At 45.0% G+C, this 16,609-nt stretch overlaps 1 protein-coding gene across 1 annotated transcript in view; it reads left to right on the top strand.

The window, feature by feature from the left end:
- Nucleotides 1–5,822: 5,822 nt before the first annotated feature.
- The window catches only part of LOC310789686 (BTB/POZ domain-containing protein KCTD16-like), a gene marked incomplete at both ends in the record, with an annotated part of 16,189 nt that continues 5,402 nt past the window's right edge, over nt 5,823–16,609 (top strand). The window contains one exon of the mRNA XM_083651344.1: nt 5,823–6,645. Within this exon, the coding sequence (XP_083507470.1) occupies nt 5,823–6,645 (823 nt within the window). The remainder of the gene's footprint in view (nt 6,646–16,609) is intronic.

The following is a 16,609-nucleotide window of genomic DNA, read 5'->3' as shown; positions in this document are numbered from 1 at the left end:
CCACACGTCGTAAGCTACATGTTAGCTGGAAGGAAAATAACACATCGAATTGAATCTATTTTTCGAAAATGTTCCGTATGATTTCGATCAAGCTATAAAATAACATGCGAAATGCATGAGACAGGCTTGCTATGGTGATTCGCAGCTAGCCATTAAGAAAGTAGGCGCTATCCTCCAGGAAAAACATACAAAATGGAGAACTAGCAAGCCAACCCCGTGGCTGGCCTGTTTACAACACGCAGCGCGGCCTGCTGGCCACAACGGCGAACTGCAATTTGTTGTGTGCGCCAGAAACCAGAATTGAAATATAGCCTAATAATACCGTATAATAAGACAATTAATCTATCTACATCATAGCAATATTTACCACTCGATAGAATACAATTGTATGTGTTCTTGGTTACATTTATTTCAGTGCAATTCAATAATGCACTCTCACAGGGCACACAAAGGGCGATCAAAACAACACTATAATAATGTAAAGTGCAAGGACAATCGAGGCAAAATAGTATTATAAAACGGTCAAATGTGTAGTGTCTCTTCTTACACGATTAATTATTCTATTTGGACATCGTGGGGCATGCAGGCAACGGACAAGGGGGAGACACAAACTACTGTATGAATGGACAGTGTGTGTGTGTCATGCATGATGTCATGGCCTTTGTTTATTGTCTGTTGTTGTAAAATGATGATGATGATGATCTGAGAGTTGTGCTAGCTGTCGGCTGCTGAGACGATTTTTCATCTGAAATGAAACATGTGCTAACGAAAAATGACTAGGCTACAGTAATAACACATTATTAGTAATAATAGTAATAATAATACTAATAATGATGATGATGATAATATAATAATAATAATAATAGCATAATAATAATAATAATATACTTTAATAATATACTTTATACCACACTTATTATTGTATTAAAGTTTAGATTTTCCTCTGTCCTTGTTTGTTTTAGCTTGTGCAGCCTTTTTTGTGTGAGTATTGAGAGCAATGTAAACCTGAGTCACATTCCTTGTACAGTATGTGTACATACTTGGCCAATAAAGCTGATTCTAATTTTGATAATAAAAATCACACCCAGATGTTGAAGTAGGCCTAAACAATGCAAGACTGCGCAGGTTGGACCATCGGTCGGCCCCTTCTCCCCCACCCACCTTACCCCTCTCTCTGGCACTGTGTGTGCATGGTGCGCTTGTGCACGCCATCTCGTGCTTACCTGTACATATCGTGCTCACATCTTGTGCTTAATCACACATAGTCACTTATAGAAACGGCTGCACCGCTTAAGATGTCACCTCCCGTGGTGACATCATGATACTTGTCGCTAATGTCCCTCCAGCCGATCCATTCTTGCATCAATAATTTGTCCTCTGAGTTGTGAGTCAGTTATAGCTTCAATAGAGTGACATTTATGACATCCCTAATGATGTCATTGACGTTGGACTTAGGACATCATCAATGTTTTTGTCTCTGATCTCTGATGATGGTCCTCAGGGTTGTGAGTCAGTCAGTCAGCTGAGGATGGACAGGGGCCTATAGGTGCTTACATCTCGTGCTTAAACACACATAGAAGCGGCTGCCCCACTTAAAAATACCATGAAGTATGATAAGGTCAACGTGCAGACACACCCATCGGTCCATATCACTACCTATTACAGGAATGTTAAGGAAATTGAAACCAGGAGATGGTTTAGACTAGAATCTAGATAAGACACCCGCAATGTAGTCTATTGCTCAGTGCACAGAAGAAAGTGTACACAGAAATGCAACATTATTTGAAGTAAAAATGTGAAGCTTATATTGTCCTTCAAATCAAGTCCTTGCAGCACTGTAATAGTCATAGTGCATGTGCCACATGCCTACGTTTTGTGAGCATAAATAACAATATTAGCTTATCTGGAACAAAATAACACATTACAGACATAGACAGCAGCAGACAGATGGGTCCGAGTTACACAAGCTCTGACCACCTTATACTGCAATATCCACCTATAGCTTACATTATTTAGATTCACTTAAGTCTGTTATCAAGATGGTTTGCATTTTATATTTGAAACATTTAGCTGACACCTTTATCCACATTCTGTTTACTTGTACGGTAGGTAGTACTTTTCTTCCTTATACCATAATAATTTGAAGTTTTCCATTACATTGGCCACATGGGTAAAGTGGGATAGCCTCATAAATAATAGTACAGTATACTAAACTTTACTTTCTGCCTCCTAAGACTGCTCAAATAAAACAAAATACTATTTTCGCTGATATTCTTCACAAAACAAGCACCTGTTTTCTGCACCTGCTATTCCATCCATCCTTCAGTTTGTGCAAACAAATTATCATCTGCTAGTTCAAATAAGGTATCTGAGCTTTTATGATTGAATAAACCAGACAAAAAATAAAATGTGTAGAATATGAATTTGACAGCCACAACTTTGCTCTTATAAATATTGTATCTATACTGCCCTCTAGGGGCTCAAAAAGACACCCAAAGCCATTGAAATGGTAGCTTATTATTTAGAATTATAGGCAAATGGCTGCTAAACATCTCATTGTTTAAACATGTGTAATGAAATACAATTTTCATGAGAGCAAAAGCCTATGGGGAAAGCAAATATAGTCATAGTCATTTTCATTGGACTATGTCGAGACTATGTCGAGAAGTTATAGTGGATGTTTTGCTCCATTTGTAACTTAATCTCATTATAAACCGCAAAATACACTTTGATTACACAACTATTTCTCATTTGACAGATCTGATTCGTACATGCAACACATCAACTTGCCCTGCCTCAAAATGTTTTCATGTGTTAAGCCTATTACCTCACGTTCAGCTGGGACCCATATTGTCTTACATTATCCATGCTGAAGTTGCATGAAATTCAACCCCTTCCAAAAGATAGAAGCTAACCTGGGAGTACCACACAAGCAGGAAATAACCTGGGAGTAGCACGCAAACAGGAAATAAAGTGAAGACAGGAGGCAGAGAAATTGGCTCTAATGGGAGGATGAGACGAATAAGAACCAGGCTTTATAGCACACATCGGAAGAGATTTATTCCCAAGCAGGTGAAAGGAGACACGCAGCTATACTCCAACACGATGATAGATCCACGTCATGTATCATTTGAATATATTTGGTAGACAAACAAAATAATAACATCAAATTGGATCTATTATCCACAGCAGTGCACTGTGATGTTAAGGACACACAATCCACCAAGCATCACATCATTTTGTGTGATGTGAACAGCAAAATACCATATCACAGAAAAGGAGCAAAGATCAGTGGTGCACATAATATCTCTAACTCCCCACACTGTTTGAATCCCACTCGGTCCCCCTGTGGCTGCTTAGCAACCCCTCTTCAGCAACACTACTCTGAATGAAAGGGTAAAGCAGTGATCGCAGCCTCCTCAAAACCACCAGTCAAGGGTGCTGCTCTGCTCATCATCGACGCCTTCTCTCTCAGCTGGACGCGAATAGAAGCCTCATGGTTTATTCCCTCATGGCTCCAAAACATGCAAAACAAACACGCCGAAAAGCAAATGAGAAGTGTAAAACCCAGTGTTTGTGTTTTGGCGACGACTTTGTTGTGAGTGTGATGTGAGCAGCGGCTAGTATAGTCCTTAAACTTACAAAATATAATTCCACAAATTCCAAGTATAAAACCACAAATTGGAAAATTCGATTTTTCTGATTCCCCTCATTTCAGGCGACCATAAAATAGGGATAACTTAATTTCAAGCCAATGAAGATATTGCAAAGTCACATTATTTGCACAAACATGCTTTATAAAACTGCCTATATTTCTATATTTTGAGCTGATTTGTCAAGCCTTAAGCTCAAGCTCTTGCTTCTGACTTCATCGAAATTGGATTTTCCACCCTACAGCTGTCCTGTTTGTTTCAGTGTACATTGCTGGCTTCATGCCAGCTTCAATGAGCAGGACTTGAGACAGATTAAGAGCCAAAAACATCTGCCCTCCTGCAGCCATATACCCCAAATTAAACACTGAGTTTTCCCCATAAACAGCTAAAATGCCCCCAAAACAAGGTTCTTCCTGTTCTACACAACCCCAGGCCCTGGGAACCATGCTACGAACGCATCCCTGTTTTTTCACTGCAGTGTGCATTAACATACCAAACTGCATAATGTGTTTCTTATAGCTTGGCAGAGTATTTCAAAAGAGCTGGTGATCTTGAGTGGCAACAAACAGTAGTTATTGTGTTACCAAAATGGATGTTATTGATGCAGTTGAAGTTAACTTTGCACCAACAATACTTATTCTCAACAGAAAGTGAGGAAATGAATCACAGCATTGCTCTTTAAGCAATTCCCATTAATTGCATTATCCTCCAGAGTGGATGGACCAAAAATGCAGCAGTGATAGTTCCTTGGGATCTGTCCTTGGTGCTGAAACGACAGTTCACTCTGCCAAATCGATTTGGGCGAAAATGTATCAATTCTCAACTTCAGTCACAATGTGTTGTGGGTGAAAAGGAGGGATATTGTAAACAAAAACAGCCTTTCATGGTTCAATTAGGCATGGCTACAGAGAATTCAACAAAACAGTGTAATTGCCATTTAATAGGTTAATTGATTTTTGGAGCAGAAGTTATGGGGCGGCATTGCCATTAGAGAGAGAGACCGTCCTGTGACTGGAAATCCCTGGTTCAATTCCCACAGCAGCCAGTTGTGCTGTCGAAGTGTCTTTGAGCAAGACAGCGGACCCCTGCTGCTCCTGTAAACCACTCTGGATGAACGCGTGAGCTAAAAGCACTCAATGCAAAAGCCTCTGAAGAAGGGATTAAAATACGCAACGCTGGATGTAGGCTACTGTAGGCTATACAATTCATCTCAAATCCTCTCAGCCAGCTGCAGTCGCCCTCCTCGGCGGGGTCAGAATTTCATGGGAGGGAAACAACACAGATGAAACCACATCAATGGTCAGGTTTTACGTCGATCCTTTGCAAAAATTATGTCATTTTCCTTTAAGATGATGTAAGACAGTACTTCATGAGACGATTTATCTCGCTCTCGCTCTCTCTCTCTCTCTCTCTCTGTCTCTCTCTCGCTCTCTCCCTTTCTCTCTCTCTCTCTCTCTCTCTCTCTCTCTCTCTCTCTCTCTCTCTCTCTCTCTCTCTCTCTCTCTCTCTCTCTCTCTCTCTCTCTCTCCCCAACAGCTTGGAGCAACATCTTAAACCTTCTGCTGGCCCAACCATACTGCACTCAGCAGTTTGGAGAGCTGGGTGCGCACAGGGGTCCCAATTCCATTCCTAAGCAATCTCGGAGCATAGGCAATTTCAGCATCCCAGCTGTCAGGAGCGACGCGTATTAGCACATTGATGGGGCTGCACGCACATTCTGCAAATGATCTTGGACTGACCTAATTGTACCCAACCAGACGCCTGACGCAAGAGGGGGAACCTTTTCTTCAGGGGGAAAAAAAATAGAATAATACTTGTGCAAAAACATATTTGTACTTTTTCGACGATGGGAAAATGCACTGTGCAAAGTGGGATATTGCTATGAAGTCACACTGGATGTCTGTCTGTAACATGATGCGCTCACTGGTTATGATCGATTCCATTCAAAAAGGACACACCGTGGTAAGGCACATTTACGCATGGGGTTAAAGGATATAGGCGCACCTTGGGATTGCTTTGCCATGAGAGATTGTCGGCGAGAATTGCAGCTTGAATCAAAGCTACTTTGGGTGTGAGTGCACCAACACCATGCAGCTACATCCCACACCCTGAACTTCTGGGACATCTGCGCTCTGCGATCGAGAGACTGATTTCGTGCAAGACCTGAAAATGGCACTGAGCGAAAACTGCAAAACCCAACCTGCAAAAGAGCAAGGCTCAGTCCAAAACCCTCCGTCGGATGTCATTGAGCTTAACGTGGGCGGACAGGTGTACTACACTCGTCATGCTACCTTGGCAAGCTTTCCAAATTCATTACTTGGGAGACTGTTCTCTAACAAGAAGGGGTCCTCAAATGACTTGTCCCGGGACCTTAGAGGACGCTATTTTATTGACAGAGATGGCTTTCTGTTTCGCTATGTATTGGATTACCTTAGAGACAAGCAAGTTGTCCTCCCCGACCACTTCCCCGAGAGGGGAAGGTTGAAAAGGGAGGCGGAATACTTCCAGCTGCCCGAATTGGCCAAACTTTTGCCATCCGACGAATCCAAACTAGTTCCAGATGACATCCACTACAGTGATTTGGACGATGCGTCGCAGGGCAGCGAGCAGAGGTTTTATTCCTCCTACTCGCTGGACCGGAGGTATGGCTACATCACGGTCGGATTCAAAGGCACTTGCGCCACGGGGGGCAGAGAAAGTCAGATTGATGTCAAAGCCAGAAAGGTGCCGAGGATCTTCATCAGCAGCAGGATTGGTTTGGCGAAAGAGGTGTTTGGAGACTCCCTGAATGAGAGCCGGGACTTGGACAGGACACCGGACCGGTACACGTGCAGGTTTTACCTTAAATTCAGACACCTGGAAAGAGCCTTTGACATGCTGTCAGAGTGCGGCTTTCACATTGTCGCCTGCAATTCGTCCCTGACCGCGTCCTCCATCGGTCATTACGCAGACGACCGGGTCTGGTCCAATTACGCACAGTACATCTTCTACCGTAAGTGTGCTATTACACAATACAAATATCCAGTGATGATCCGGTGAATTAAAATCTGATAAATTGACCTCCAGTCGGTGATCAATGATCACCATAAGGCAAATAACCACCAATATGCCTATAGACAAAAACAACAACCAGGCTAACTCAATATGAAACAAATATAGGCTATATAATTTATACCTTAGCCTACATAATTTTCGTCTCTGACTCGCGTGGGTGATTCAATTTAGGTTTCCCTGAACAGGCCAAAGTGTCTGGAGAAGCTGGTGCAGGTTATCTCACACCACCAGGAGGAGGCATAGTTGCGTTACAGTAGCTCTTGCCCTTCTTCAATCCCTTACAATGGCCGAGTTTTAACCTCTGTTTTGCATCTGACATTAGAGGCAAATTGAAATTGCCCTCTGGTGTCAGAGAAGGTGAGTCACTACTGTACTGCTAACAGTGCTGCTAACATCTGCTGCACATGCATCATGTGTAAACATGGCTTATTGCTTGGATTCTGCCAGCCGAAGGGAGCACATGTTATGAATAATATATCATCACTGGGCAGCACACATTTCACATTCACTGCTACTGTACTGCATTTGCTTGTGCAGTTTAAGAAAGGCAAAGTTTGGCCATCAGCAATTGTCTTAATTAGCTAATTAATTAGAATTGAGCCTAATTTGGTTCAATTCTTTCTTTGAGGAAGGAGGATGCCATATGGCCGATTAAAAAGCACTTTATTCATTATTCCAAATGACTCCCTTTGGAAACCTGAAGAAAACCCAGTTGGTGGGTCAAGGGTGGAGCTGTGGGGGCTGGGCAGCGAAGACAAGACATATGGGTTTGCTAATGATTAGTCCTTAGTGTCATTCATATAATCACAACAGAGGGGTCTGCTGTGACCCCGCTAATGTCCAGCCAAGTGGGGATTTTACCCGAGTCATGCAACTCTTTGGTGCACACAGCATACGCCTGCTGGCATGGGTGGTCAACACCCAGCCCCATCTACAGACACTGCCCCAGGACAGGAGAGGAGGAGGAGGAGGAGGAAGAGGGATGGAGTCGGCCGGGGGCTATGAGGAAGATACAGAGGAGAGAGTGAAGGGAGAGGAGGGGGTGCGGGGAGAGGAGGGGTGCAGGAACAGAGAGAAAAGGGAAGGTAGAAGGGGAGGGGACAGGCAGAGGGGACTTGAGGAGGCAACCTGAAAGGAAGCGAGGGACGGAGAGGCTGAAGAGAGGCTGAGCAGGAAAGATGAGGGAGTAAAAGTTGCATGAGACCCGCCCACGGGGCGAAAGAACTCAGGCAGAAGAGAGAGAGAGAGAGAGAGAGAGAGAGAGAGAGAGCAAAAATAGAGGGAAAATTCAGTGGCTTTGAGGGAGGGAGGGGCAGGGAAGGCTCAGCAGTAAGATAGCAATGAGAGAGAGAGAGAGAGAGAGAGAAAGAGAGAGAGAGAGAGAGAGAGAGAGAGAGAGAGGAAGAGAGAGAGAGAGAGAGAGAGAGAGAGAGAGAGGAAGAGAGTTGGGACAGAGGGACTACAAGGTGAGGGTGAAAGGATGCAGACAAATAGAGCATTAGGAGACAGAGGGCCAGAATGATGGATAGACACATCACAGGCACACAGTGGCCCCGCATCCACTTTGAAAGCTCATAGTAACCTGATTGTGAATGTGGGGCACAGCCAGGCTGGCCTAGGGCAGGTCATCTTAAACCAAGGATGAATGTAGGCAAGTGCACCTTTGGGGGTGCTCAAAACGGACGTGTTTTATTGTTATTTGTTCTTTTCAGAATAGCTCTTCTGGTGCGTCTCTCCCCACTCCCACTAAATCACACGCTCACACGGGCTAAAAACGGGAACAGGGGAAGTTGGGTTTTGTTCTGTAAGTGTAAAAAGAGCCATCCAGCGCAGTATAAATACATTGAGACATTCTTCCGGGCTGTCAGTTCCTCGGTGTCATCATCCGTTGCGGCCTTTGTGAAATACCTGCGTTGTCTTCCACAGGTTCCGCTGACTCCCTTCAGCATCAGGCTGGATAGATGGAGGTCGTTTGCGAAAGGCGCACAGCAGAGCCGACAGTCATCAATTCACTGCGCGGCGTCAGTAACTGACTATATTTCATGTGTAGTAATAGTCGTCGGGCTTGATCCAACAGGAAGTGAAGACACTGTACTCTCAATTATTGTCATCTAGTTCCTGCCAAGTAGGATGTCGGTTCCTCCCTCTTCTCAGAGGAAAACGTGTGAAACTCTCAACAAAAGCTCTTGAAGAGCCTATCAGGATTGAGTGTCTTTACACTTGACGGTCATCATGGCGAAGAAATAATAATCACCCGTCGGTGATTAAATCATATCAGTGGATTTAGTCAGCCCATGAGAGGAACACATCAAAACACTGGACTGGATTGAAGGGAATGGGATTGAGACTATTTGGTACGGTTAGAACCAGAGAATGAGCTGGGGTTGGGATGCAGTTGTCTCTGCTGGATGAAGCCTCAGCTGAGATGATGCTGATCTCTGGAGAGTGCACCATTCGCTGTGGGACAGGTGAGCCCAGCAGCTCATTTGTGGAGCAGAAATGTAGGTCGTCTATTATATATAATTGGGACATTTATGTTTTAGATTGGCAATGACAACATTATTGCCCCAGTGATAAATGACTCTAAACACTGCCATTTGCATAAGGGACCAGATTCTCCACATCGCTAATTATCTCTGGAGGAAGAAGGGAGGAATGTTGGTGAATTAAAAAGCAATCTGAGCCCTCTAAATATGTCCTTGTCCTCCGTGTCACTCTCACTGGAGTTGCAACTTTGATCAAAGACACATTTGCTAGCCCATTTGAAATGGTACTGAAACTGAAACCTAATTGGCTGCATTTAAATCAAAATAAAACTTTGGCTAAGTGCTATCGGAGCCTAAAGCCCTTAGAGATCCTGTTTATCAAAGAGGAAAACGTTCTTTCACTCAGCATATTGTGGGAGTGCTGCTGGAGATTAGCTGTTCATATTATTCTTGGATAAATAAACTCACAACATGCTGCGATGATATTGTTGCCACCACGCCAGTGTGGCAGAGAACATCATGGTTGTACAGCAGGAGGACTAAAAGACAATCTCGTGTTCTCCACACTGTGAAAGAGCTGTGCAGGAGGGTGTCAAAATGGGTGCATCCAGATGGAGAATGATTAGACGTGCCAGGTGTACCCCGTTAATCTAAATGTGCGCTGTTCATTTGGTCTGTGAATGAGATGATTTGTGGCCATAATGGGTCCTGGACACATTGGCCCCAGGGCAGCGCGGAGAGAGAGGGAGGAGAGAGTAATCCATTGCTTGGGCGTAATGGAGGCCGAGATTGGGCCGTCCCAGTGCTCTCTGACGGAGAGCCTGGCTGGAGCCTGGATGGATCGGCTAGTGCTTGCAAGAGAGATGGATGACGCTCCCCATCGGGCACCAGGCAGTGCTGGTGCCATTTTTTCTCTCTCTCACAATGGTTGCTGAACCTTGTGCACTGCATCAGTTCAAGTAGACAAGCGGCCTCACCTTGGGGAGTGTTTCTGAGTCGATTGGAAATCTGCAGGTGCAAAGAGGAAAGGTTCCCATTTGGAAACATGATCAATGACAATTATCATTATTATTGTAAGCATCATGTACTGAATTTCCAAGTCCCTCTTTGAAATAACCCGGAGATCAGCTTCAAACCCAGTTAATAGCATTTCGTTCATAATTTGAATACTCTCAGTTGTCACTTTTATTATCTGCTTCTGCCATCGCGGAATTTGATCTCTGCAGGGGAACAGGTGCAATAGCTTTACCGACTCACGTCTAGTACCCTAACGATCCCCCTGGAGATAATTAAGCCCACTCGAATAGCCCGGGTCCTCACACACACGTTGGCAGGCTGTGTGTGAGAGCCAGGGGACCCCCTGAGTTGGTATGCGAGGGAGATGGGATGGGGGGGGGGGGGGTGGGTGGTCGGGGGGAGGGGCTGTGACTCTAGGAGGCGGAGAGGATGCCATCCTCCCTCTCCTTAAAGGAAGTAAAGCGTAAAGCCAGCCAGCGAAAATCCATCGACCCTGAATCTCATCTATGCCAATTAGCAGCTGCGGTGGCTGACATCTTGGCTCCTGGCTGTTCTTCACACTGCTTGACCGACCTCTATCTCAGCTCCATCAGCTGTATTTCTATAAGGCGGCAAATTATTTGCATCATCGATCTCTTCCGAGCCTCTGAATGATGTCTTTGTAAGAGAGCTGATTGCATTGACACGTCCGCTCCGGAGGCGACGGGGAGCCGATGTAAAGAGCAAACGACTGGCTCGTCTACAACTGCGATTCCAGGCCGTGACGGTTTTTCCTAAACAGCTGATGTATTTTTATGTCTTTGTCATTGTGCTTGGAGTTTTGCACTTTTCCTAGGTGTCACGCCGTCTTTGAGTATCTTCTACTCTGCACTTGACAGGACGAGGAGGAGAGAGGAGTGCCCCTCTCGTTTCCTCCGGGCGTTCGTTCGGGACATTATTTAGGGTGATGACAAGAGCTCTCCGAAGGGATGGACACCTTCTCACCTTCTCTCCGTCTCGTCTTGCTTCATCTCGGTGCTTGTGGAGGGTGGTGGTGGTGGGTCGTCTGGCCTACAGGGAGGGGATGACATATACATTTCAATCTGTCTGCCTCACTTGTTCATCTCCCTGTCAGGGGGAGACACGCAGCCAGTCACCCCTCTGACGCTGGGAGGGGACAAGCACCCGCCTGTCGTGATCAATCAGCCAATGAAGTTGTGACTTTCGTCGTGGACAGCAGATCACTTTGTGCCGGGGACAGTGCTGCTGAGTGTATATGAGAGGGAGCGAGAAGATGTGCCGTGTCCTTAGATTAGTGCGAGTCCTTAATAAGTTATTGATAAGTTATTAATAAGGTAAAAGTGGGTGGGGCTCCTGGGCGACCCTGAATCTGTCCCATCAGCTCTTTCTCATTAAATGATGCTGAAGGTGCTGGGTGGCTGGGAGGTCATTTGGATTCAGAAATTCAAACCCTAACCCAGAAATTCAAATATATGCAGATATTATGGACATTATTATCATACCTGGCAAGATGATGGCAGTATAGCCATCAGTTAGGATGGTCACGACCTGCTGAGACGATACTTGGGCCGGTGTCGGTGTGCTGGGTTTCCCTTTCCCTGCTAAAAACACAGTCGCTGCCTTTGCAAGACCAGCCTTTTTTCTGCTGCAAGGACACTCTGCCCTAATTTGTGAGCTAACAAGCATGTAAACTCTGCTGGTCCTGAGGCGGTGCAGAGTCCAATTCATTATTTGAGTCACCGCAAACAGGGGGGCTGGAGAATATGACTGTCTTGGATCACGGTTCTGCTCATCCGAGCTTGACTCCCCGCTCGGCTGCATCAATATGCATAAATTAGCTCCCAGACAAAAATAACCACAAGACACACAAAAATGTTTGATCAAACTAACAGTCAGGGCTGGTCTTCGAAAATATCATCCTCTGGCAGCAAAACGATGCATAAAATTGCATTTTAAACTGGATTATTTGGCGACACTCAGCAACACAGGCTTTTGTTGTGTTAGGAGGAGGACAAATAACAGACAATAATGTGAATTCAAGAAAGCTGCCAGCCAACAAATATTTTTCGAAAATGCAAAAGTTCAGCAGGTTTTTTCTCTGAATCAAACTGCTTGGGGCTCAATATTGGTTTTCGTCTGTTTATTGAGGGCATGGTTCACATTACCAGTGAAGAAGGTTTGGGTTGTTCAAGTCCAAGTATGAAATGGATTGCTTGACTGCTGTTATGGCCTCCTGCATGCACAATACCTACAAAGAGTTATTTTTCAATCTCGTTATTCAGATCTTAAAGCGATGCGTCTTCTTCAGTCCATTTCTTTCACCCTTATTTTGTTGTTTCTCACCTTTAAGTGTGTGATTGTTTTCACCCTCTCTCAGATTATATGATTGAAGTACAAGATTGAAACCGTGATGAGTCAGATTAGAGGCAAGGGAGAAAAAAACAACTGATGTCCAGCAGGGCCGCCCATAAGGGGGGGTAAAGGGGTAAGCTTCCAGGGGCATCGCCACTAGGGGGGGCATTGGAGCCAGGCAAAAACATTTTTTTTTTTTTTAACACTAAAATATATCTCCCATCCTGAAAATGCGGCAACTAATTTATTTTTTGCAAGGAGTCGAACAAATACACAAAACACAGCAGCAGTAACAAGGCATGATTGGGCAGGAGTGCTCCTGTGGAAAATAGTGCCATTCTGATGTAATCCCTCATCCGACCAGTCCAGTGAGAGGCAGCAATGTGCTGCAAGGCATCTAGTCTGCCGGGAAAGCCAGAAGAAGAAGAAGAAGAACAAGGCAGGCTTGGGGTGGACCATTTTGCTTGGGGCAGCAGCAGCTAGAGGGACCATTTATGGTGTAACACACAACACAGACAGGTGATAGCAAACAAAACAAGGCCGGTGATAGCAAAATGCCAGGAGCAAAACAAAAGTCAGGATGCCAAAATCGCAAGGCAAAAAAAAAGCGGGAGCAGGCAAGGGCTTTAGACCCAAATAATAATCTGTTAACAAACTTTTTTCAGTCAGCTCCGAAAGCTGCAGCGTTGATATGAGTAAAGCGCGTGCGGGGGGGGGGGGGGCGCATAGTGGCTGGACCCTTCCAGGGGCACTGCCATCTCTCTGGGCGGCCCTGATGTCCAGCAATAAAAATCCACTGACATGTCAGTGTCACGGTTTGTCACAGAAGACTTCAATCTCAATCACGTCCTACTTTGCTGCCAGTAAACATTTTAAGACAATTTTTCTTTTATATTAATCTAGTGTCGTATCTACGCATTCACATTTCCATCAGATTATTAAACCTCATTTAGCCATGAAAGTTAAAAGACAAAAACAAATCCCCACTGTCATGATGAGAGCTATTCGGAGGAGTTTTGAGGACATGTCGGTGTCTGTGTTCTTCCCCGGTGCCAAGCTGGGCTTCTCGTCTCTCTGTGTTATTTATGAGATGTGCAGCTAACAGCCAGAGTCTGCCTACGAGGAGAGGAGAGGAGAGGAGAGGAGCAGCAGCCCCAGTCTCTTAATGGGGTTGGAATATGATCTGTTGGACAGGCTATATAGATCTGAGAAAAACACATTGCAATCAATGGCTTCCCTGAAAAGACAGTGTAGTGTATTACACACACCCACTTGTTTAAATGTACCCGGGTGGTATGACTGCACCGGTTCCTGGCAAGGCTCTTACAGAGATATAGATTCCTGTCTTGGGCTGTTGGCTGTGAAGCTTATTGCCACCACATCCCCAAAACCACAATACATGACTTTTGTTCTTTAAAAGTCATGTACACACACACACGCACACACACGCACGCACGCAAGCACACGCACACACGCACGCACGCACACACACACACACACACACACACACACACACACACACACACAGTCTTACTTACGGTATGTCACTTTTGGGGTATTTACATTTACAATTGCATGCATTCCCTGGGGACCTAACCTAATCCTAACCATAACCCTAACCGTAACCACTGACCCCCAAATCAGCTTCTCCCCCCAACTGGGGACACAGCTTTCGTCCCCAATAGGCCTTTTTCACGGGGGCCATTTTGTGTCAAAAAGGCAGGGTAAACACAGGTGCAAGCACAACACTAATGAGGGTTTCCACATTCCAATCATGGAAGTTTGAAACCCTCATTAGTGTTTTGCTTGCACCTGTGTTTACCCTGCCTTTTCGACACAAAATGGCCCCCGTGAGAAGGGTCTATTGCACAATCACCTGGGCCCAGTTGCACAAAGCACCTTAGGTTAAGATTTCCCTTAGAGTCAGAGTTAAGGTGTCCATAAAATAGAAATAGAATAGAATTCTATTTTATGGACACCTTAACTCGGACTCTAATGGAAATCTTAACCTAAGGTGCTTTGTGCAACTGGGGTCTTAAGTCGGGGTGTGTGTCCCCAATTTGGACTTAAGACCACACAGATGTACTTGTGCAACAACCTGTATATCTGCCATTTCCGTGTCGAGACTCCATTTAGACAAAGTCATCAAATTGTGAGACAAAAGCGAACGAAAGCCCTGCAGGAGCTTCTCAGCCGGTGAGTGGCTATATTACAATTCATTTTCCCGCATGGCCTGAAAATGGGATGATGCTATTATTGGGGTGTTGGCTAGTTTCCTAAACAGGACTTAACAGCATCCATCCATTTAGAAGCAGTGCTCAGTCTCTGTCCTCTTGATCCTTCCTCAGCAAATAAAGCGTCCATTTGTCTGCTGCTAGTACGATGCCTTGATTCAGATAGATTAATTTTCTGTGGGGGGGGGAAACTGGTGGGCTGATTGGCTTCTTCACTCATGGATTAGCCATTAAAAAGCTGTTAGTGACTCTCTCACTATCAGCCCAATGCAATCATAGCACACTAGCGATAAGGTCGTTATTACTGTGAGTACAGAGAGGTTAAACCCCCCCCCCCCCCCCTTCAACTCTGTTCAATATAAATTGCTGCATCCACTGGAAGGAGGTAATGGCTAAAATTATTGCTCCCACTGAGATAGCATTACTATTGAGTCTGTATCATCACAATGGAAAAGCTATTAGGAGGTTGACTTTTCATAGCCTGTGCAGGAGTTTTTTTGTTTTAGATGACAGTGAGAAGAGTGCTTTGCTTTCGACTCTGCACATTTCGACCTTCTCGTGGATCTTTAATGAGACCTAGTTTATGGCTAGTTTGATTTGGAATGAAAGATGGCCACAGAGGTCTCTGAGTTATACTGAATTTGAACCTTGGGAGGGGGGAAGAAAACTGCCCGGTGGCGGTGAATCTGAAAGCCAAACACTTCCCTAAAGGTCCCATATACAGTACGTAGACATCATGAAAGTCTCAAAACACATGATCTCTCTAGCCATGACCAACCTTTCTGCCAAGTTTGGTGCAAATCCATTCGTAACTTTGAGATCTCCTCCGGGGAAGACGTCAAGTCAGCATGCATGAATGAGACATGATGAGTAGAGATGGAGCTCAGTGTGTCATGGAAAAGACAGCAAGAAAACCCCTGGCAGTCTAAGCCTACAGTCTAAGCCTACAGTCTAAGCCTGCAGTCTAATCCTACAGTCTAAGCCTTCAGTCTAAGCCTACAGTCTAATCCTACAGTCTAAGCCTACAGTCTAAGCCTACAGTCTAAGCCTCCAGTCTAAGCCTGCAGTCTAAGCCTACAGTCTAAGCCTACAGTCTAATCCTACAGTCTAAGCCTACAGTCTAAGCCTACAGTCTAAGCCTCCAGTCTAAGCCTACAGTCTAAGCCTGCAGTCTAATCCTACAGTCTAGCCTACAGTCTAATCCTACAGTCTAAGCCTACAGTCTAATCCTACAGTCTAAGCCTACAGTCTAAGCCTACAGTCTAAGCCTCCAGTCTAAGCCTACAGTCTAAGCCTGCAGTCTAATCCTACAGTCTAAGCCTACAGTCTAATCCTACAGTCTAAGCCTACAGTCTAAGCCTGCAGTCTAACCCTACAGTCTAAGCCTGCAGTCTAATCCTACAGTCTAAGCCTACAGTCTAAGCCTGCAGTCTAATCCTACAGTCTAAGCCTGCAGTCTAAGCCTACAGTCTAAGCCTACAGTCTAAGCCTGCAGTCTAAGCCTACAGTCTAAGCCTGCAGTCTAAGCCTACAGTCTAAGCCTACAGTCTAAGCCTGCAGTCTAATCCTACAGTCTAAGCCTGCAGTCTAAGCCTGCAGTCTAAGCCTACAGTCTAAGCCTGCAGTCTAAACCTACAGTCTAATCCTACAGTCTAAGCCTACACTCTAAGCCTACAGTCTAAGCCTGCAGTCTAATCCTACAGTCTAAGCCTGCAGTCTAAGCCTGCAGTCTATGCCTGCAGTCTGGTGAGGAAAGTTGTAAGTCTACTCTTAAATGTTACAGTCTCCCTGACTCTGCTCCCTCCCTTCCTAC

Source organism: Poromitra crassiceps (assembly GCF_964638095.1).
Source record: "Poromitra crassiceps genome assembly, chromosome: 15".
Lineage (NCBI taxonomy): Eukaryota > Metazoa > Chordata > Actinopteri > Beryciformes > Melamphaidae > Poromitra > Poromitra crassiceps.
Note: the sequence above shows the minus strand (reverse complement) of the source record. Positions and strands in the feature narration are given on the sequence as shown.